This window comes from Stegodyphus dumicola, chromosome 8, assembly GCF_044657685.1.
Source record: "Stegodyphus dumicola isolate Sdum_Otavi_A_Nest chromosome 8, ASM4465768v1".
Lineage (NCBI taxonomy): Eukaryota > Metazoa > Arthropoda > Arachnida > Araneae > Eresidae > Stegodyphus > Stegodyphus dumicola.
In genome coordinates, this window is record NC_140775.1 from 144,395,341 (window position 1) to 144,420,062 (window position 24,722).

Consider the following 24,722-nt stretch of genomic DNA (forward strand, 5'->3'; position numbering starts at 1 on the left):
TGCATTTTTGTATAAACTATAATTAGAAAAAAAAAAAAGAAAGAAAAGAAAAGAAAAGGAATTAAACATCTTTGCTGTGCTCAAAATCGATTTTTGTTGTAACTTTAAGAACGTTATTTTCAGAGCCGTAGCTAGGGTTTTCAGCGCCCGGGGACAGCTGAAGATTTTCCGCCCATTTCTGTGTGCCAAGGATGGAAACATTTCATTCTAAAATTTCGTATCATCAATTTGGCGCCTCCTGGATGTTGCGCCCGGGGACAGATGTCCCCCTTGCTCCACCCTAGCTACGCCAGTTGTTAAGTTCATTCAGAAATTTGTATTATTACTATAAAACGATAGAGTTTATTTCTCCTACCAAACTTTTTATGAGTTTCAGAAACGTGACCTTTATTTCAGTTCCAGAATGAGCAGCAAATATTCTAGTTAGAACAGGTACAAGTTTGGAATCTTATCTGTTAGATGTATCAGTAAATATAATAATAAAAAAAAAAACTGGCTATATTAAATTCCCTTGTACTTTGCACATTACAAAAATTTCAATTATGTTAACATTAAAATGTTCACGTTTGTTTAATTTTAAACACTGTACGGGTACGGATAAAGATAAGATATTTAGAATGCAAATTATACGCAAAAAATAAATACGGACTTTTATGACCATTAATAGGGGTAACGCTATTAACAAGCATAAACTGAATGCTGAGAAACAAAATAAACACCTTGCGAATTTTACAATGACTTTAAAATACAATAGTACTAATGATTACATTAGAATATTCCAAGCTAGGTATATAAACCTTGCCAACCTCTGTAAAGATGAGGTATGATCATCGCAATGTAAAAATATACATGATCGAAATAAGAGCCTTAGCAATCAATGTTTTCTCTCTCTTTTTTTAGTCCAAAGGGGCTTTGTCCATGAAGGACTATTGTTTTCGTTTTGCGATTTTGCGTTGAATCACTATAAACGGCGAATTACTTTTCAAACTGTTGCCACCAAATGTTAGAGTCCTGCATTATATTTGAACTTATGAAGAACTTAAATAATGAAAAATATGCATAAATATAGGTATATTTCTCGCATTGTGATAAAACAACGGTACCTAGAGCCATCGAATTTTAAATGACGTAATCCTCCTACGAATATGGGCATGGAAGACCAAATTTGAAATTTGGAATTTCATATTTTGTAAAACTTTAACGAATTTTTGAGTAACAAACTCAACGATTTAAAACCGAGCAATGACAGCAGGAAGGGGGGACCTTTTTATCTCCAGCCCGCGGAACTGTGTACCGGAAATTCTAAAAATATGCTCATTTTCAAATTAGTTTGCGACATTGCTATTGAACTAGTAAATTTTATGGTTTAAGGGCAAAGAACATGATATTTAATAAATAAAGGTAACACACAAAACGTTAAAAAAAAAGGCCCCTTTTGACATAATTTAAAATCTGAAACCTTTCAGATTTTTTGTTTTATTTTTTGTTTTGTGTGTGTGTGTATAGTTTTGCAGTGTAGAAATGTAATTTGCGAAATGAGAAACATAATTCCCCACAAAATGATTACAGATACATAATTTCCCAGTATTTTGCATATTATGAATGCTTTATAACACTAGTCTCAAACTGGCGTCATCCGAAGCAATTTTGTGCGGCCTCATTTATTAGCAGTTTACGCATTATAATAATGATGAATGCTTTGAAAATATCAAAGGTAAAACTTTCTACTGAGGTTGAAATTTAGTAGAAATCCATTTCTGATGAATCTTCTACGAAACAATAATTTTTCAATTCTTTAAAATTCTCGATACAACGGAATAGTTTCATTTTTAAGGCAATTTTATTGTTGCAGCCTTAGTCATCACGAGTCTCTCGAATTATGAATGGAATTTATTATATTATGGAAGTATTTGCTATATTCGTTTTTAATATTAGCTTCAAAGGAAAATATTTTTATATACACTATCAAAAGTGCTGGAACCTATTGGTAGCTCACGATCGAAGTTTTGGCGACCTTTTTTTCTAAATATTATTTAACACAGCCTGGGCAGAAAATGTTTTACTACACATATTTCAGGGAGAAAGAAATAATTCGATAATAATTGAAAAAACTAATAAGAATCTGATACGCTATTTAATATAAAACAGAATTTTAATTAAATTGTCATATTTTTTGATTGGGCTGGGTACTGATTAATTGCAGGGCATATGAAGTACAGGGATTACAGCTTAAGCCTAGATCGGTTAACTTAACAGCGGTACATCTGATTCAATTTATAACTCAGAGTGCACAAAAATTATATCATCTTATAATTTTTTTTGGGGGGGGGAAAGAGTCTTATTCTGTGCTTACGTACAGATGTCACGCGAAAACATCGTTAAATTGCATTCGATAGCAGTGAAAATGGATATTTTCGTTGAAATATGATACCCGAAATTTTTCGCTATTACAATACTTCCTTTTTATTTCGTACAAGGAAATAGAAAGGACCATTCATTCTCCAGCACACCAATGTGAAAAGGTAAAAGGTAAAGTGCCACTATGAGAATAGAAAGAATGCTAGAAACAGTAAGAAAGTGTGGAAGGAAATATTGTTGCTTCGTCCTTTCTTTTTTCCAAAATGAGGTTTCGCTTAATTTTCCTTCCCCATGTCACTTGCGGAGGCGTGTCTTTTGACAATTTCCCCCACTGTCTTCTTAATCTTAATATCACGTGCCAGATAGGGGAAGCGAGATGAGTTCAGTTTATTTGATTATGAAAAAACATTTTAGGGAAAGGATCTGTCTAACAGCAGGGATGCCTTCGTGGAGAATCATCTAAGGAATTGACTTGTAACCACCTTACATATGGGAAAAACACGAAAATGTCCATGCAGCCAGCCCGTTCGCCTGGAATCTAGCTCAGGATGAACTACCACTGTTCAACAAAATTTCCGCTCGGCCGTTGGTGCGCTTTATGGGGAGGAGGGGGAGATAAGAGTTTCCCTCTATCTTTGTCTGCACTTTCATTCATTATTTCTTTAGTCTCCCATCTCTATTTAATTAGTCTTAATTCCCATCTCTATTTTCCTATCACAAGCTTATATCTACAATTATTAGTGAGCTATTTTATATGAATTTCGATTCATGATTATTAAAATTTCTTCCTTAGCTTATATTTTAATGTACCTTTTAATCTTAATTTAGGTATTTATTTACATATTATACATAATTTTAAAACATAAAGAATAATAACAAAAAAAAACTACTGCTTATAATAATTAAATAAATGTAATAACATCATCATTTTCATAACTTCCACGTGCATAAAACAATGCTTACTTTTATTGAATAACAAGACATTATTTATTTTTCATTCGCATCTTCTCTCTTTTTAACGCCAAAGACGATTAGTGCAGAATAACATTCCGGGAGCGATTATTTTAGATACTTACTGAGGAAAATAGTGAACTATTTAATGAGTGCAATGTAACTTTTTTTTTTTTTTTTTTTTAATTTCGCAAATTAATCACGTAAAAGGATTAAATAAATACTATGATATTTTTTAAAACTCCTAGTAATGAATAATGACACTAAGAATTTATTTCAGTCTGTCTGAATTTAAAGCAATAATAACTTTAAAATCCTTGCTTTTGAAAAATTAGCACATTTTCATGCAAAGTAACTTTTTCATAACCAAAGGATTCGTTATTCAGGATTTTCTATATGCATAATGTAAAGATGAGTCAATTTCCAGTAAAGAAAATTTCATGAAGACAACCCTTCTGCTTCTGGAAAAAAGAAAGGACGAAGCAACAATATTTCCTTCCACACTTTGTTACTGTTTCTAGCATTCTTTCTATTCTTATAGTGGCACTTTACCTTTTACCTTTTCACATTGGTGTGCTGGAGAATGAATGGTCCTTTCTATTTCCTTGTACGAAATAAAAAGGAAGTATTGTAATAGCGAAAAATTTCGGGTATCATATTTCAACGAAAATATCCATTTTCACTGCTATCGAATGCAATTTAACGATGTTTTCGCGTGACATCTGTACGTAAGCACAGAATAAGACTCTTTCCCCCCCCCAAAAAAAATTATAAGATGATATAATTTTTGTGCACTCTGAGTTATAAATTGAATTAGATGTACCGCTGTTAAGTGAACCGATCGCCGAAGTGTCGCTATGGTAAATAAATATAGTGAACTTTAAAGAGTGCATTTATTCTATTGTGGCTTATGCGCTATTGGCGATGTAGACTTAATTGAAAATTCGTTAACTATTAATTCGATATGTTTAAATGAAATACAGGAAAATTGCGTGCAATTTAATATTTCGTACAAGGGAATCATGTGATGTACACATCAGATTTTTTTCTATTATCCTTTGAAATATTGAATTATGTACCGTTTATTCAGGTCTTAAATTCAACCGGAGCTCAGCTAAGCTAGCTCTTAGTTTTTCTTATGAAAATGTAAATTCATCCACAACCCCAAATAAGAAGAGATCCGGTGTTTTATTTTGTTATTTAACTATTCATAAAAAATTTAATAATTTATTAAACTTTGCTTATCTCGTTGCATTTAATTTAATTTAAATTATTTATTATTTTATTATTTTTATTGTTAATTTTTTGCACAAAGGGTGTTAGTCGAGAAGGGCTATTAATTTGGTTTTGGCATTTTGCGTTGAAAACTTTAAATGTCGGTTCACTTTTCAAATGTTGCCAGCAAATATTACAGCCCTGTATTATATTTAAAGTAATTAAATAATGAAGAATCTGCATAAATGTATGGTCGTTTCTCGCACTGTGATAAAACAACGGTACCTAGAGCCTTCAAATTTTGAATAACGTACGTTTCCACCCGATTATGAGCATCTAAAAGCCCAAATTTAGAATTTATTTTGTTATCGATTTCATATTTTGTAAAACTTTAACGAATTTTTGATGAACAAACTCAACGATTTCAAAGCGAGGAGTGGCAATACTGTACGGGGGGGGGGGGAATTATCTCCAGCGTGCAAGACTGTGTATCGGAAGTTCTAAAGATATGCTGAATTAAAAATTATTTTGCGATATTGCTATTGAATTGAATTTTATGGTTTAAGTGCGAAGAACATCATATTTAATAAATAAAGGTTAAACATAAAAGTTTAAAAAAAAAGTCCCTTTGGGCGTAATGTAAAATCTGAAAGCTTTCAGAGTTTTTTTATAGTTATCTTATTTTTTATTATTATTTTAATCTTTTATTTATTTATTTTAAGCTTTTCTTTTCTGAGGCCTTCCGTAAGGCTATTGCACTTCTGATTTTGGAAATTAAGCCCTGATTCGGGGGATATGTTTTTCCTTGTCATATTCTGCTTGACAGCTAGAATTATGTAGGCTGGAGACTGTGGTCAGAAAGCGGAATCTTTTAGTTTGTCTTCATATTTACACATCTCCATTAAAATTTCCTTCCATACTCTTATAATGATTCTAATACTCTCTCTATTTTCATTAGTGATGCGCTACCGTTTTTGGTCGGTGTGCTGAAAAAAATGATACTTTTTGTTTTTGCCATCCTTTGAAATAGTAATTTTATACCATATTTTGAGAATTTTAAATAAACCAGCCTAGCTGAATGTTTCCTCAGAATTTGAGTAAAACTAATTCCAACCGAATCCCCAAATAAGCCGCTAGGTCCAGAATTTTATTTTATTAGTTAACTATTTAACATTCATCTATTTTTTATTAAACTTTTATTTATATATTTACGTTTCACTGAGTTTTAATTTATTTATTAGTTATTTTATTAATTATTTCATTCATATATTTTTGTTCCTCTTTCTTGACGGCCTTCCACAGAGCTCCGACTCTTCTAATTTTGGAAATTAAGCTCTGTAGAAAACATATTGCCACAAAAAAACAAAAAAAAGTGTCTTTCCTAGATTTGATAATTCTTTATCTGAGATAAAAATGCGTAGAATACATCTGTATCTCCTAAAGAATTCTAAAAAAGTTTCAGAAAACTTCGAAACTAAAGCATTGCTAGTTTCTGGTCTTCCGAGGACTTAATTGACTTCTGAAGTAACATTTTAGTTGAAGAATTCTCCAAAAGATGGCGTTCTTTCAAAACAGACGACGCTGCCACTTTTCAAAATGGCACGAGTGAACGCCATGAGATCGCTGAGAGAAGTAAACATTCCGTAATTAATGTGTTTTGTGCGATTGTTTTGGTGAAAATTACGCAGGATACTTTTGTGCTTTTGTTTGTGAAGTTTCCACCTCGTTATGACTGAGAAAAGTGATTTACTCACGCAAACAAAAGTCGGAATTTTTTGACAGATTTACTTGGATTATTACGGATTATAACGTTAAATGCATCCTTCTTCATTATATGGACGCGGTAAGTGCAGATTTTTTTCATAAAAATATTCAAAGATACGATAACGATATCCATCGCTCCTCTGCTGTAAAAAAATAATAGCTGTAGAAAAATGTTGGTAAAACTTTTTTGAATTTAAAAAGAAAATCATATTTTAATTTTTTGCTCGTTTCAGTAGCTTGTGGTGTACGATAATGTATCACGTTGAGTTTATTAGCTGTGACATTCTCTGCGAAAGGTCTGGAGTTCGCGGGATTCTTTTAAAACTGTTTGTTTACATTCTGAATGGGTCATAGCAATAACATTAGCTGCTTTAAAGCTATCAGAAGAGCATCGATGTAGGGTTACTTGAATGTGTAGTCATGCTAGACACTTCGCCAAGTGTCGCCAACTGCGTTTCTGCTTACTGAAAGCTGCAAGGTGTTAAAAGTATCATAATTTTTTTAATTTTTATACGATTCGAGTATTTTCGAGGAATACATTTTCTTCTATTATAAAACTCATAAAATAATTTGATAATTTTTTTATTTATTGAAAAGCAAATAATGAGGTAAAATATTGTAAACTAAATAATTATTTATTAAATTCTATAATTTTAAGAATCGCAAAGTAGATGTCGATAAAAATATTTTCGAACTATTCACGGTCCGCTTTGCACGTTGTAGTGGAAAACTGGAGAAAAAATTGGTATTATCTTTTAACAGAGGAAGATTATGATTTGTGTTATGAGATTATATATTATTGAGGTATAGTTAAAAAAATGAATTATTTTAACTGAAGAGATGTATCTACGAATCTATGCAGGAGTCGCAACTCAATTTTTTATAAAATCCAAACACATATTAAATTCTTTTTGTCTCGAAACAGTGGTTTTTCAAATTCGCGGTATCTAACGTCATCTGCAAAGAACTCTCATGTAACTCTGACAACAACCGCGACATTTTTCATGGTTTACAGTCTTCACCAAAGCGGAGAACTTCAGTGAATGCTCTTGTGGCGACTACTTCCCGGCTGGCGGCGAAATCTGAAAGTGACCAGTATTTCTGAGAGCATAAATAAATACTGCTATTAAACCTCATTATTTTTTCATTATTATTTCCACTGAAGACCAAAATCATCTGGAACTGAAGTTGGCCTAGAGAGGGTTCACTGCATTTCAAGAGATGAATTGCCTATTCTTGAAATTTGTAGTCTGTTCTAATAATTTGAAATCCTAATAAAGATATCGGCTCACCAGCGGCCGAGCGGTAAAATTGCTGAACGCTGGTAGTTATGTAACCTGCATACGAGCCAGTTTCCCTTAGAAAGTTTTCCATGAAGGCATACCTTCCCTTAGGCATATAGCCCCAGTGTTCTATGCCATAATCAACTAAACCTAATAATCTGAACATTAAAGAAAATGTCCTTTCGAGGTTTTCCAAACTCCTGTTTCTTAGCGAAGGGGAACCATACAGAAATTACAGCATGACTTTTACGCCTTCCTAGGTCTAGAGTAGGGGTCACCAACCCTACGCACGCGAGTACCACTGCGCCCACCAAAGGTTTAACGTGTGCCCGTTGCTGTGCAACCACGATAAAAAGTTATTTAAGTTTTCAATAAAAGGCTGTATAAAATTCCTTCATAGTTAGTAATTTATTAGAGAAATATAAGGATATTGTTTAAAAAATTATTTGTTTATAATTTTAAATGGGATTACCAGACGTCCCAGTTTGATCGGAGTGTCGCAGTTTGTAGGTATGGTTTTGGCGTCCCGGCCAATTTATGATTTTGATCCGATTACTTGTTAAAAATTTAAAAAGCTCCATCCAGTTTCTGTATAGAAATTTTCTGTCTTACATAATGTAAGCTGCCTCACCCTTCGAATTACATTTTTTAGAAATATTGAAATGAGCAGCTGAATTTTGTATAAACTTAGTTTATGAAACCACAAAGAATGGAAAACATCCAAGAAATGCATATCCACTAACTGATTCAGCTCAGAAGCAATACTGAAATCTGTTACTGAAGAAACGACATTTACAGCAGATAATGAATTAATAAATTTGAGATAACGGAAGTTAAAGAAAGCATTGGCTTCTCTTTCTTTATATATTTCTTTTAAATCATAATCTAGGCAACTCATGCTCGTAGATATCTGATTCTTCCATTAAAAGTTTATTACTTATTGTTTAAATGCCTCTAAAATCGAATGAGTTTAAAATCTTATATTAAATGAAAGGTTTTTTTTTTTAATTTAATTTAATTTTATTTATTATTATTTTTTTTAATCTTATATCTGGTGTATCTGCAGAAATTGTTCCTCACTTTTAGGTTGTTTATTCATACGTAAGTGTAGGAGAATCCTTTGAAGATGGAATATGCATTCATGCTATTTGATTAACGGTGAGCAGCCATTTTATAAGTTGGCTTATTTTACTTTGGCGTCTCTTGTAATAAGGAAAAGAAATATCAACACGATATAAAAAGAAAACAAATTTCTTGCACTTCGCATACTGATCTCTTTAACTTCGATCATTTTCGACGACGTAGCGATTTGCGATCCTCTTCATGTGAAACGTGAATAATATATGAGCCGGTTTTCTGATAGAAAATCCTCCACTAAAGCATCCTAAGATGGATTATTTTCAGGTTCATTGCAATAATAAATAACTTAAAATAACCATTTCAGATGGGAAGAAACCCCCAAAAAATATTTTTTAATGATTTAAAGAATTTTGTTTTCGCACCACGATATTATTTATAACTCTTTTATAAATAATATTTTTAGAATTTTAAATGGAAGTGAAATAGTATAGCTTCTGACGTAAATATTTAAGAGTTTTATTGTATTTTTGTTCAATCATACTCCCTGCCCCCCCCCCAAAATTATTACTTCGTGTCTCAAAGTGATATCATTACATAATGAGCCATTCAATAGTCACAAAGTTCTGTTGGTAGTCATATGAAATTTTAATTCGTGCGTTAATCGCTTTTAGTATGATAAATATCTCAGGAGAGTTAACATTTTCGAAACGTTTATATTATAAATTCATGTTAATGAAAGCTTATAAAATGTTTCGAAGAGAAATTTTCAAAAATATATCTATTGCACTATTCAATTCTATATCTGTGTTGTTATACTTTTTCGAATATTGTTAAAAATATTTCTGTCCTGATTTGATATTTATTCTTTATCGATTGCATTTAAAATGATCATTTTTTTAAATCGATGGTTAATATTGAGAAGATTCTAAAACATTTAATAAATCTTTTCCGTTCAAAATCGATATCTTTCGCATAATAATATTATAAAGTTTCTTCCTGATACGTGTACGACGATGTCTATGATTCCAAGAAATAATAAATTTTACAGAAGTGATTTTAGTTTAATTCTAATTACGTACTAAAATGTGAGAAAGCTTATTTAATATTTTGCGTATCCCCCCCCCCAAAAATCAGAATTTTTAATAAAATTTTAAGGCTGTTAAATTCAACACGCAAGGAATGTCGCTGAATATGTTTTTTGCATAAATACTAATATAGGTGTAATTAACATTAACATTTATTTACTCGTTTTCTGAAAAATGAACACCTACTATATTTCTTTTTCTATCCGGCAAGCATATTTTTGCGGTAATATATTGGTAAATTGTATTTAATGGATGTTTCATGCATCAATGTTACAAGCTTTCTCATTTTTATAATGGCATGTATAGTGCATATGTAAACTTGCATACAAGCGTTTCAAAAACGTGACTTTTAATATAATACTGAAAACGATTTAAATGGATCTGATATGAGGGGAAGAAAGAAACGTGACTTTTAGTTTAATATTAAAAACAGTTTAATTGGTCTCCATAATGAAAGGAAATATGCTCTTCTTTTTTATATAAAGGGGGAAAATATGCGTGGTTTCAAGCTTAACAATGTAATTATTTTTATAGATTAATTTTTTATGTAATTTTTATTGCTTGCGTTTATTTAATTATTTTGCATGCATTCTTGCTTTTCGGCTGTTCTGTAATTCTCCTCCTTTCTTTCTTTCCCTCCTCCTTCCCTCTCTCTCTATTTTAACGCATGAGAAATAGAAGATACCGGCAAAATGCCGTTTCGAGACTAATATCCCATTAGGGACTAACATCCTTTTCGGGCTAAAAAAAACACCGGAGTATATATTTATTATAAGTAGAATTGTCTTATTTATAAAATTTGTTGTCAAATCATCTTTATCTTTTAAATATTATCTACTATATTATTAAAGTTATTTACCAATTTAATAATTTTTGAAGATGGATTCATTGGCAATATTGTATTTCATACTTAGCTTTGGCAACTAAATATGAAAATTAAGTTGTGTTTCAAAAACAAATATATGAGAGATAACGGGTAAAAAGAAAATTTATGAGGAACTTCTTTCAGTATGAAAGAGATGTAAATAACAAATTAATTAATGTTAAGCATTGTTTCTGTTATTTAACAGCATCAGCAATATAGCTAGCTATCTACTTCTTGATCTATGTACCTCTTTATCTATTTGTTCATTCTTCAGTCCATTCACATAAATGTGCAGCGAGTTGTCTGCCTACCTCTGTACCTATATATATAATTGTGCATCCCTACTTAGATCAAGATCCAGCTAAAAGAACCCAGATTCGGAGGACGACACTGCACGAATTTTACCCGGGTAATCGAGATTCAGGTGTATTTAATTAAAATGAGGCATCTCCGCTTGTAACAGATGAAACATTTTCCAAATTTGAGATATTTGAAAAAAAAAATAGGATTCAGATTAGAGAAAATTTAGGATTTGTCCCAGTTCTAATGTGATCCATCAGCGGGCGAGCAGTAAAATCGCTGGTAATTCGACCCAGATTCAAATCCTGGCGAAGGGGCTGGAGGGCTGCATAGGATTTTTCTTGATTATCTAAATGTGTTTAACGTAAATACGAGCCAGTTTAGGAAGTCCTTCGAGGAGGCATCTCTTAGTCCTCGTGTGCTTTGCCTTTATTTTCCAGTTCAATCCCACTTCTAATTTTACCTTTTTCTCATCACGGTACAGTTCCATTTCACCTTCCAGTAACCGCATAAATTAGCTGCCCGACTTGGCAAGTTACCAATTCATAGGCAAAAGCTCTCATTTTTCATGCAAATTACAAAAGCGCGTTGCTTGTTGTCGGTGATGATACGGAAATGACCCTTAGGAAAGAATTTTGTGCTTCTTAATAATGATTTAATACTTTTTGATTCAAAAACAGGAAAAAACGAAGTTATTAGCAATTATTATATTAATAGTGTAATAGAACTGTCAAATAACTAATAGTAATTGATTGTAATTGTTAATTAATAGTAACATAAAATATTTTCTAAAAACTGTTTGTTATGTACCTTGACAGAATAATATAGTTGTTCAGTTTTTCTTATGGGTATATTATATTAGCCGTTTGCGCGGCGAACCACATAAAATAATTCTTATAAAAAAAGAAAAAATATATGCAATAACTACCGCTTATTAAAATCAATTTCGTTCCAAACATATTTGAGTTATGAAAGTGCTGAGTTTAATAAATGATGATTTACATATTGCAGACGATGATATCAGCCTTAAACTTCTCTAGTAAAAGAATAACTGACTAAATCCAATAATTAATCCTAAAATACTGATTAAAAATTAATGCTAAAAGTAAACTTTTTATGCAGTTTTGAAATTTATCTTAAAATTCTTTAAGAAAAATATTTTTATAATTACGTAGATGATGAAATTTTCAACTTTCACCTGTGCTTGTTTCGTATTGTTCATTAACAGTTCTTCAGTTGAATTCTGAATTTCATAAAACTTTTGGTAGCTTTTCTGATCAGCAGCTATCAGTTCAAAAGATTTTCGTAGAATTTTGCAGTACTTTTCTAGACTCGATTGTACTGGCATATCCTCATCTTTTTCTGTGCCACTTTCACTGTCAGTTTCTGCAATTCATTTAACTCTTTCTGTAATAATAGCATAGTCAATTCAGAGTCATTAGGTTATTTTGAAGCAGAAGATGTGAAAAATGTGCAGTACTCTCTCAGGGACTCAAACCTGAATCTCTCCAATACGCGCCGAGTGGGCTACCGTTATACCACTACCGTTACACGTTAAGGCATGCGGAAATGAGAAAGAAAATACCCGGGCGATTAGGGAAACCAGTCGCCAAATCCTGGTGATGACGAATTATTTTCCAATCACCTTTTAGTTCTGGCGCCACTGTAGATTAATTAGTTTTGTTTTTAAGCAGGAGACATGGAAAATGAGCAATGCCCTCGCCGGATTTCGAACCTTCATCTCTCGAATACACGCCGAGTGTGTTACCGTTACACCACCGAGGCATGCTGGAGGGAGAGAGAAAATGTCTTATAAGTTTCTATGTACGTTGTCTCAGTACTGTCGTCAATTCACACATATTCTAAAAATTAATCTTCGTATGTTCCGTCACTCAAGTCGGAAATATTAGCTGTAGTTTGTAATTCCTTTGACGCTTCTTCTACATAAAAAGCCACATTTCGAGAACAGTTTATCTGTGTTTCAAGAGACTGACCCTCGGTTTTGACTTTAGCATGCATGACATTTAGCACAGATATCGATTTACTTATCTTTTCGTATTAATTTTCTCAAGATTGACTTCTGTTTACTATTTTCTGAACGTCTTTTCCGTGATGACATTTGCAAGCGTTTATAACATCCTGGTCTAAAGGCTGAACGTCAGAAGTTGCATTTACAGGAAGAGACATTAACGTTTTTCAGAAAGAGACCAGAGGTGTGTGTGCTGCAGTATTTAATAGTAATTTTTTTTTCTGCGCTTCCTTAAGACATTTTTACCTTTTATCAGTTCATCATTTATAATTCTTTGTTCAAGTAAATTTCACAGTGTGAGGAATTAACAGCTTAAATACGATTTTTCGCTGGCTGTGTTTACCGAGAACATCAAGATATTTTTAACTATTTATCCTTTTTCTTTTAGGCTTAATTATTTTCGCTTAGACATTTTCAACTTGTTACAAGCACAAAACAGAGTTTTAAAATGTTTCATCCGGTGATTTATACAATTTCAAAAATCATGTTTCTATCCTTCAGGAAAATTACACCTATTGTTTGTTGAATCGATTGGCAATTTAGTGATTTTAGACATGAACAGCGTTTTCTTTGCTTTTCCTTCAGCCCATCACTCCCTTTCTATTCAAAGAGTATTAATCTTTGGTAATATTGGGAAGTAATTCTTGATATTTTTTTAGAAGTGTCCGTGAATATAATGTGTGTATTCCAAAGGAAACGTTATGAATGTGTGAACCTTGGGATGCAGCAGTTGCACTTCTCGTTGGTATTAAGCTTAAGATAAAGAAATTTTGCCCTTCTGGGCTGGAGGGCGAACAGAAAGCTCTGAAAAAGTGTCTTACAGGCCGAGGTGGAGAAAAAATTCGTCAAATCCCTTTTATTGAAGCACTACATAGTTAAATGATAAATAAACTGTCTCCCTCTTTTTTTTTTTTTTTTTTTTTTTTTTTTTTTTTCCGCAGTGTACCTCTTATAAGAGTGGGTTACATTTTGCATATTGTGGGAACTATTTTTTAACAGACAAAATGCCGATTAAACTGGAATTAAATTTCAGGTTTAATTTAAAAAAAATTCCCCTCTAATTTAACAGCAATATTTAACGTAAATAAATTGCCGTCTACAGTGTGTAGTTACAGCACAAAACGACGTAAAGCAGCCAAGAGTAACCAGTAACTGGAATAGATGAAATTGCTGACATTCAATTTTTTTTCCTGGGCTATTTCTCAGTCGTCGTCATCTTTCCGAAGCCCACACTCTGTGTAGGCTGGTTTTAACTAAAAGTGTTTTTGAAGCGATCGAGATTTGACCGTTGAAAATTTTTTTTGTTGATGTTTGAACTGTCTAACCGGTGTGACCACTTAGTTTTCGTGATCGTAGAACATCTCTTTAACAGAAAATGCTCAGTGATAGAAATGTTGCCTTTCTTAACTGTAAACCGTGGAAGAGGGAGGGATCATGTCTAGCGCTGAATCAAATTCAAAACTCGTATTGGCATAGGCTTGCTTTCAAAAAGTGGTCTGACATTTATTGCTTTTTAAATGTTTTCTTAGAATGTAAAAACATTCTAGGAATGCATATATTCTTGGAAATTTCCAATTAGTGAGACATTGATCAACTCGTGGTTATTAAAATTGTCTCATGAATCTCGTGACAGTTCCAGGCAGAAATCATAATTTAAGATTACACCTTTAATAAATTTTCACTTTCTCTCTCGATAATTAAAAATGTTTAGACATTGATTTTTACAGAAAAATTTTCAGTTATTTGTGGCGACTGAGAACAGAGTAATGGAATTAAAGGAGAGAGAAAGTGTTTACAGATTCTCCTTCCCTTCGAATGGCTTGACCTCTTTGAAATTTAGCGATTTGCTTTATTTATGCGAGATAGAGAGCCATCATTGCGTTATATTCGTTTGATTGTGTCTCGAGTAGCTCAGCCATATGCTGTCATATCTTTGTGATTAAACGATGACGTATTATGCTAACCATAATTCTGTAGAACAAAAATGTTCATAATGATATTCATTGCATAAAAGTATTAAACATAAATTAACCCTTCTCGTAAAAGTACACAGAAGCTTTATATTAATGTCTAGCATTGACTACTTGTTTTTCATGCTCATTTTCTGAGTATTTTTCATACTAAGTTGTTTTATGCAATAAATTTTTTTTTGTTACCTTATCGTAAAACTTATTACATACCGTGTCAAATTTTAGCTTAGAATCTATGTGGTTTTCATTGATTCAACATGTTAGTTTGAATTCTCCATATACCACATAATATTTATAAACAAAACAGAAAATTTTCTTTCCTTGGATGCTGTATTGCCAACATACATTACATAAATTCCAGTACCGTACAACAATTCTCAAACAGTAGGCAATGTTCTTTCACATCAGAAAATATTTGCACCCATCTTATATTGCAAATATCGATCTGGAATGCCTTTTACCAGGATATACTCATCGAATTTCACCTGTTTTCATTTATGTGAGTTGTTCTTCATTCGGACTTTTATTCAATGTCTTTCCGTTCAATACCTTCCTTCGCAATATCCGCTTAGACTTCTTTCAAGTTGTGTTTACACTTGTTAAAATAGTTGAGGGTAGTTTTATAGAAATCCTGCCTTAAAAAGTAATTAAATTCAGTAAATTTATTATAATATCTAATCTACTAACAATTTTAGTTTATTTTAAATTTTTATAACATCACTTTTCTGGGGGGAATCTTCTAAAATGCTGAAAAAAGTGTTCCATGTTATTTGCTATTTCATAGCTGAAATATTAGAATTTTTAGCAAAGCTTATATATGTTCCGAATGTAGTTACTTGTTGTCTTGCAGGTGATAATGATAATTTCAAACAAGGATATATTTGCAGTTCCTGCTGCATGATGCAAAATCGTTTACAGAGTATGAGTACCAAAATTTACGTATATTTTATGGTATTTATAAAAGCAGGAAAAAACTGAAATTTTTGTTAAAACAATGGAACGGATGGAAAGAGACAATAAAACGGCTCTATCCCATTCAGTACAGAATGCATGACTAGCTTATATGATAAATCAGTGATGACTAATTGCTCTGTAGAGCAACTAACGACCGCATGCATGAGTCAGGTATTCCACCAGCTTTCAGTTCATGGCGGAGAGGTCTGATTGCAGTTTTCGTGGATCTTCGCATGTGCAGTGTAAACGTGAGCTAGCTTTTCTTACTATGTCCTTTACAAAAATGTCATCCCAAGGCGGTAAATCCTTATGTGTTTGCCATCAGTTATACTGTGTAATGTCTAAAGAATGATGCAATTTTTTTCAGAAAAAGTGCCCAAAAAATGTTTAAAAACTGTAAGCTTTTTAACATGTTGCAGGAGTTATTAAATTAATTTTTTTTTTTTTTTTTTTTTTTTTTTTTTGTCCTTTACGAATCAGATTAACGTTGCTACCAGTTTCCAATCTTCTACAAAGTTATGCTTTCTAAGGATTCCTATGACATAATTAATTAGTCAAGGACAGAAACAGGTTGTGTGATTAGGGCAAGTAAATATGGTTTCGTAGTTTTGTTTATTATTTATGTATTATTTTACGTGAATAAAAAGAGCTGAATAAAATTTCCCTCATTTGAATAGCAGTAAATGCGTATTTGGCCTACGGAAGAAAAAGGAACTCACTTGTTCGTATTGCTCGAACATCCAGTTAGTTCAAGTAGCTGAAGTTCTATAATGGGAGAGGCACTTGGGAAGTTCTGTAATGGTGATTCTATAATAGTATAGTGTATAGTGTAATAGAATAGTATAGTGGTGGGAATGCCATTCTATTATGTGATGCATCGGTGCAAATCAACCGTCCGTTATCTGCCAGCAATGAAGCCGATGTGGGAATCGGAGAATTTAATGTACTTTTAGAGCAAGATTTATTCTTCGTAGATAAACAGCTGTTTTTGAAACGGATGATGAGGAAGCATATTTTTTCTGCTGACTTTTATTTTGTCAGTTGCTTTCTTAATTAAGATTTTATTTCCTTCTTCGGCTTCTTTGACTATTAAGTATCATTATTTTTAATGACTCAGCTTTTTGACTTTTATGAAGAATGGAAGAAAGTCAAGAATAATTTTGCTATTTCATTCATGTGTTGGGGAGAAGAAGATGTCAAGAAAAGAAATTCGTCCTTTTTATTATCTGAAATTTCATAAAGTAAGTAAAAGCGTAAATGTGAATGTTAATAAAAATATTACATTCAGTTTAGGTTACTCAAAGTAGCTACTTTGTCCTTTTCAAGTCAAAAACCGAATTCTATTCGAATCCTGTTCTACTTAGTCGGATTAGTGTCTTCACATGCTGTACATACTAAAACTGGAACATAACAAGTATTATAGCTTAGCGCAGCCCACCTTAAATGCACTCAAAAGATTAATATTAGCCTACAACTGAATAAAACTATCCGATTCCTATGACATAATTAATTAGTCAAGGACAGAAACAGGTTGTGTGATTAGGGCAAGTAAATATGGTTTCGTAGTTTTGTTTATTATTTATGTATTATTTTACGTGAATAAAAAGAGCTGAATAAAATTTCCCTCATTTGAATAGCAGTAAATGCGTATTTGGCCTACGGAAGAAAAAGGAACTCACTTGTTCGTATTGCTCGAATATCCAGTTAGTTCAAGTAGCTGAAGTTCTATAAATCTGTTTTATTATAAAGATTTGAATATCGCATGTAATATGTTGAATATTGTTTACTCAAAGTAAAAAGCTGTGTGGTTGTAATGATGATTGATTTTTAATGTGTGCTTTTGAAAGTGCAAGGAAAAGAATATTTGAAATATTGCACTTAAACTAATGATGAACGGCAGATTGTATTTTCCTCTGATGTGGCTTAATTGGGTAGCCATCGAAGGGATGACCATCGAAATTTGCTGACTGATTAAATGGTTTATAATTTTTTTTAAGTTATTAAAACTGCTGTCAAACTAGATGACAGATTCTATTAACACCGCGTTGAACGAAATCATTTCCAGAAATTTTATTTCTATAGCTAGATTACCATCTCCGACTGGTAACTCGAGTTAAACGAATGAAAGAATGTCTTGCATTACCGAAAACGCATTACCAAGCATCTTCTACTTTGCATCTGCTTTGCTAAGCTACCTACAGCAAGCAACAAGTTAAGTTTCCAAGAAGAATGACGAGCTTCGGTGTGTGCTCTTCAAGATGGTTCTGGGGAGGGTGTTTTTATTAAGTATTGCTTGTGTTCTTTCGTAGTCTGAGAGCGAAGTTTGGACTACCTGCATTTTCTTTTCGTCAAGTATATTTTGCAGAAAACGGAAATATATTGTGTCCGCTTGTCAGATTCTAGTCTCTCTTGCTCTTTACTGTTAGTATAAAACATGATAAAATTCTCGTAGCACGTTTATCATTACTGCTTTCTCTGATGGAAAAGTCCAGGAAGAGAAATTCGAACCACCGCATGTCGGTGATCACATGTAATCTTAGTGTGTAGCGCATGACTGAGTGGTAATTGATAGTAGCTGAACTGTCAGAAGTATCAGTAATAAGAAAGTAACAACTCATTCTTTGCATTAATTTCTACTTCCATTACTAATTTCGTACTTTTTTTTTAAACTTAATGTTTTTTTTTTTTTTTTTTTTTTTTTTTTTTTTTTTTTTTTTTAGCAACTGTGAAAAATAATATAACAAACTGACTATGAACGATGTCTCAAAAAGACGAGAGCTTTGAAACAGATTATATCGAAAAGGTAATAAATAGCTAAAAAGATTTTATCATGGTAGTGAATAATACAAAGTATGTGACTACATACGTACCTCTGAAAAAAGACTCGATGATTTTTGTCATGAAGATAACGATCAGTAGATGACCACAAGTTTTGCAAAAAAATTCCCGCAATCCTCGAAGATCTTGCATAGCTAGTCGCAGCAAGCATGTACATAAGAATTTGCACAATTTCCTCACGGATTTGTTTCAGCTCTGTGATACACTTTGTCTCGTTAAGACATGTGGCGTTCCGACAGATACTTCAACTTCTATTCATGAGATGGCGCCACGTGTAAAATCCAGTTCTTAATCGGAGCAGCAAAGCGACATCTTTACTCACTCAGACTTCTCGTCGGACAAGTGTACGCGACGCTAGCACGAACTGTGTTCCGAGCTCTGTGTTGATCTCTGCAATGTAATTTAAATTGTAATTTAGTACTTAATATATTCTTTTGTTATAGGAGATTGTCTACTCTTATTTTCTTTAATTATATCATGCATTAAGCACACACGACCACCAAAAGTGGTGACCTTTTGACTGAGCACGCTACTGAGAATGGATTTTCAACGACCCTAAGCCACGTGCATCCAAGGCATTCTGAAGAACTGACTAAGAATAACAACGAATATGGACATTAAACGTATGCTACAACGTACCCCTTCAATTATTTCTAGATGTATTGATATATATTGCTTGTGTTTTTTCAAAGTCGTGCATATCATCGCAAGGAGCTTCAGCAAATCATCAATGTGATCTGTTCCGTTCCGCTGACTTCGCCAGTCGTGCAATAATTCTTCGATCATTCAACGACAAATGTGCTACAACAGTGATTTTCGCTAAATGTGCTACATCAGTAATTTTTCTGCAACGTGCTACGGCAAAATTCTTCCCTCAGTGTTCGAAAGTAGCGAATTTTTTTCCCATGTGCTACAGGAGTGATTTCAGTTTTCCTTCGAAAGTGCCTTTCATTGTGAAGTGGTGATATTGTGCGTGCGCAATACAAAATGAACGCATCATTTTTTTTCTCGAATAAGGGTTTCTTTTCAAATGCATTTCGGTAAAATATTATTTGTGTGTGTAATTGCTGACCCTGTATTATTTGTGTGTGTATCGTTACGTAAATTTTTTCTGCATGGTTAAAATATTTATTGTTATCATGGTAAAATATCAATAGTGTATCTTCATGCTACAATATTTGTGCTGTTAAGTGTTTATTAATTAAAGTGAAAATTATCTATCAGTATGCCCGACGATATTCCACCAGAGCCACAAATCACACGCGTTGCGGTGAAGCCACCGCCTTTCTGGAAAAATAATCCTTCATTGTGGTTCGCTCAGATCGAAGCACAATTTTCTATCGCTCGCATTAGTGAGGATTCTACAAAATTCAACCATGTAGTTGCAGCAATTGAGTCTGATATTCTGAATTCAGTGCATGACTTAATTCTCAAACCACCTGATTGTGATAAATACTCCAAACTGAAACAGCGGCTCATTGAAATCTATTCAGAAAGTGAATCTTCCAAAATACGTACTTTACTACAAGGACTTGAACTTGGAGATCAGCGACCTTCATACTTGCTGTCACGAATGCGTGATCTGGCAGGAAGCCATTTTAGTGACGACTTGTTGAAGTCACTATGGCTTTCGCGTCTCCCTAATAACATACAAATAATTCTTGCTGCTTCCAATGAAGATCTAACCCGTTTAGCAGCAATGGCTGACAAAATTAATAAACTTGTTACTCCAGCTTATGTCAGTGCTGCTAATGCTGCACCTTCCAGTTCATCCCTCGAACAACAAGTGGCTGAATTGACCAAAAAAGTATCTGAACTCTCTACAAGTCTTCATGCTTCACGGAGATATAATCGATCAAATCAGGGCCCACGTAATAAATTTCGTGCCCGAAGCAGGAGTCCATCTCGTCTTAATACTCGAACGCAGTACAAAGAACCCACAAGTGGCATATGTTTTTATCATATGAATTTTGGCTCTCAAGCTCGCAAGTGTGCCCCTCCATGCACTTTTGTACAAGCGGGAAACTAAATGGGCGGTCTTCTGCTGGCCAACAGAATGTCCGCCACATCGACAGAATAGTACTGGCTGATCGTTCAACTCAGTTATGTTTTCTAGTAGATACTGGAGCTGACATATCAGTGCTCCCGAGAACTAAAACAAATGCTCACCAACTTAATAAACTTGTACTGTATGCAGCCAATGGTACCCAAATTGCAACCTACGGCACCAAACTATTGACACTTGATTTAAACTTGCGCCGGACTTTCAACTGGCCTTTTATTATTGCGGATGTAACTCAAGCAATTATTGGTGTCGACTTCTTGACACATTTCCACCTTCTAGTGGATGTCAAGAATAATTGCTTAATTGATGCTACAACTCAGCTGACATCACAGGGCCAAGCTTCTCACGTATCAAATGTACCTACCAACATAAGTGTTTTATCGGGCAGCACACGGTTTCATCGGTTATTAGCAGAATTCCCTGACATTTTAAACCCATCCAAACCAGGGCAGCATACTCATCAGCCAGAAGTGTATCATCACATTGAAACACATGGCCCACCTGTATTTTCCAAGCCTCGTCGTCTTTCTCCAGAGATGCTAAAAGCTGCTCGCAAAGAATTTGAATTCATGCTAGCACAGGGAACCATTCGCCCATCTAAAAGTCCATGGGCCAGTCCACTTCACATGGTTAAAAAGTCTAATGGTGACTGGCGGCCTTGTGGAGATTATCGTCGACTTAATGCCGTCACAGTCCCTGACAGATATCCAGTCCCACATATCCAAGACTGTACCCATCTTTTTCATGGAACAAACATATTTTTTACCCTCGATCTTGCCAGAGCATATCATCAGATCCCAGTGCATGCTGAAGATGTGCCCAAGACCGCAGTGACTACACCATTTGGCCTCTTTGAGTACTTATATATGCCATTTGGCCTTCGCAATGCTGGCCAAACATTTCAGCGTTTCATACACCAAGTACTGTCTGGTCTCGATTTCTGCATCCCATATTTTGATGATATCCTGGTTGCATCTACAGATGCGGAAGAACATTTTAAACATCTGCGTCAGATTTTCACTCGCCTTAAAGATCATGGATTAAACCTAAATCCATCCAAATGTGTACTTGGTCAACCCTCAGTTTCCTTTCTTGCATGTCTTATTACCCAGAATGGAGTCAAAGCAATTAACGACCTACCCCAGCCCAAAACCATCTCTGAACTGAAGCGTTTTCTAGCAATGTTAAATTTCTACCGACGCTTTCTGCCAAATGCCGCAAAAACACAAGCCTGCCTACATGAGTTTCTGAAGAATAGCAAAAAAAACGATCAACGAGCTGTCCCTTGGACTGAATCTGCATCTGCAGCATTCGTGCAATGCAAACACGATCTGACAAATGCAGCCACACTTTCTTATCACTCACCTAGTGATCAGCTCTCTATAATGGTAGATGCATCTGACACGGCCATAGGAGCAGTGCTTCAAGCCCATACCACTAAAGGACTTTCCCCAATGGCATTCTTTTCCAGAAAACTTACTACTGCAGAAAGGAAATACAGCACATATGACAGAGAGCTACTTGCTGTGTACTGTGCTGTTAAATACTTCCGGCACAACTTGGAAGGACACGACTTCATCATTTTCACCGATCATCGACCATTAACCTTCGCTTTTAGAAAAAAACTCTGACTCATGTTCTCCTCGTCAGCTTCGACATCTGGATTTCATCGCCCAGTTTAGTACAGATATCAGATATGTCTCTGGTACTGATAATTGTGTCGCTGATGCCTTGTCTCGGGTAAACAATATCAACCTCACTACCCCAGATTTCTCTGAAATTGCAAAAGCTCAATTGCATGATGAGGAACTCAAGAACCTAATCTCAAATCCACAAACCTCCCTTCAGTTACAACCGCTGCACATTGATCCAACGCTTAAAATTTACTGTGACATAGAGAACAATAGAATACGTCCCTATATTCCTGTCAATTTTAGACGTGAAGTGTTTAATGCCTTGCACAATTTGGCACATCCTGGAATCCGTGCCACCAAAAAGCTGATCGCAGACAGATTTGTCTGGCCAGCGATGAATCAAGACATCACAGAATGGACTCGTTCATGTATTAGATGTCAACGGTGTAAAGTATCCCGTCACACTCACAGTCCCATTCAACAATTTAACCTTCCAGCAAGACGCTTTGATCATGTACACTTAGACTTGGTTGGCCCATTGCCTGCTTCAAATGGTTACACTTACCTCCTCACTTGTATTGATCGGTACACAAGATGGCCTGAAGCCATTCCTATTGAAAATATATCCGCTGAAACTGTAGCTCGAGCATTCATCTCCCAGTGGCTTTCAAGATTTGGCATGCCTACCACCATCACTACTGACCAAGGCCGACAATTTCAATGTCACTTCTTCGCATCCCTCACCTCTCTTCTTGGCATTCGCCATATTCGCACAACACCATACCATCCATCTGGAAATGGGATGGTGGAACGCTTTCACCGATCTTTCAAACAAGGTCTGAAGTGCCACAGTAGCACACACTGGACAGAAGCCTTACCCCTAGTCTTGTTTGGTCTTCGCGCAGCATTCAAAGAAGACATTGGTAGCACTTGTGCTGAAATGTTATATGGTGCAACCCTCCGTCTGCCAGGTGAATTCTTTCACCTAGAATCTACTCCAGTTATCGACCCTCCAACATTCCTTCAACGTTTACGTGAGACCATGAGCAATATCTCGCCAACCCCAGCATCTTCGCATAACCAGCCAAGCTATTTTGTACATCCTGCGCTTGAGACATCTTCGCACGTATTCGTGCGCAACGATGCAATTAAGCCAACTTTAACACCTTCATATGATGGTCCATTCAAAGTTGTCAAACGAACACCGAAACATTTCACCATCATCTGCAATGGTAAACAATCAGTGATTGGAATCGATCGTCTCAAACCAGCATTTCTAATGCAAGATCCAACAACTTCCTCGTCAACATCACTCCCGGAAGAAAGCTTACATCCCGTTAAAGAGCAACCTAAAACTACCAGATCTGGAAGAAAGGTTAAATTTAACCCAAAGTACTTATAACGTACCGATGGTACTTGGGGTGGGAGTACTGTGGCGTTCCGACAGATACTTCAACTTCTATTCATGAGATGGCGCCACGTGTAAAATCCAGTTCTTAATCGGAGCAGCAAAGCGACATCTTTACTCACTCAGACTTCTCGTCGGACAAGTGTACGCGACGCTAGCACGAACTGTGTTCCGAGCTCTGTGTTGATCTCTGCAATGTAATTTAAATTGTAATTTAGTATTTAATATATTCTTTTGTTATAGGAGATTGTCTATTCTTATTTTCTTTAATTATATCATGCATTAAGCACACACGACCACCAAAGACAGTACCTCGACAAAACTCACAAACGGTCTAGTTACGGTATCTAGCGTACCAGCTTATCAACGAATCTAGAAATTTCTTGATGCTCAGAAAGTTGTTATTAGAGCTGCCCTGGAATAGTGTGCAGAACAAGCGTTGTCTGTTTTGCTAGTATAACCCAGGGGTTCTCAACCGGTGGTACGCACTGGTAGTACGCAAGAAAAAATAGGTGGTACGCAAAAAAGTAAAATATTTTTACTATTAAATTCAAAAATTAAAACCCTAACATCCTGATTGAGTTTTTTCTCTAACACTCGTAAATTTATGCGATCTGAGCTTTGTTCAAAGTGGTGGTAGTAGTACTTTATAGTGATGGTACTAAAGGTTTTCAATTTTTCTTAAGATTGGTACGCGTTAGTCAAAAGCTTGAGAACCGCTGCTATAACCGAAGAAAATCTGCTGACGATTACATGAATATTTTCTCTGAATGGTAGTCATGTATTAAGCGTCATCTTTAAGGCACGAACCTATCTATCTCATAAACGATGTACATATGTAAGACATATTCTGCTTCATTTATTGCCATGAAGATTATATCTCTTTAGATTGATTTCTTTCCCTGGGTCTCTGTTTCAAAATT

The 24,722-nt window shown here is 34.5% G+C and overlaps 1 protein-coding gene and 1 long non-coding RNA gene across 5 annotated transcripts in view; one reads left to right on the forward strand and one right to left on the reverse strand.

The window, feature by feature from the left end:
* Window positions 1–24,722, reverse strand: part of LOC118190105 (uncharacterized) — a 120,463-nt gene that overhangs the window by 27,958 nt on the left and 67,783 nt on the right. The gene's annotated exons all lie outside the window — the stretch shown is intronic.
* LOC118187631 (tight junction protein ZO-3-like) overlaps window positions 6,128–24,722 on the forward strand; it is a 369,809-nt gene continuing 351,214 nt past the window's right edge. For 2 of the 4 annotated variants that reach the window (XM_085822530.1, XM_085822531.1), the window contains exon 1: window positions 6,129–6,367. In XM_085822530.1, coding sequence (XP_085678656.1) covers window positions 6,340–6,367 — 28 coding nt within the window. In that variant the 5' untranslated portion in view covers window positions 6,129–6,339. Of the gene's footprint in view, window positions 6,368–24,722 lie in introns of all 4 variants that reach the window. The other 2 variants (XM_085822533.1, XM_085822532.1) reach the window with 2 other exon arrangements.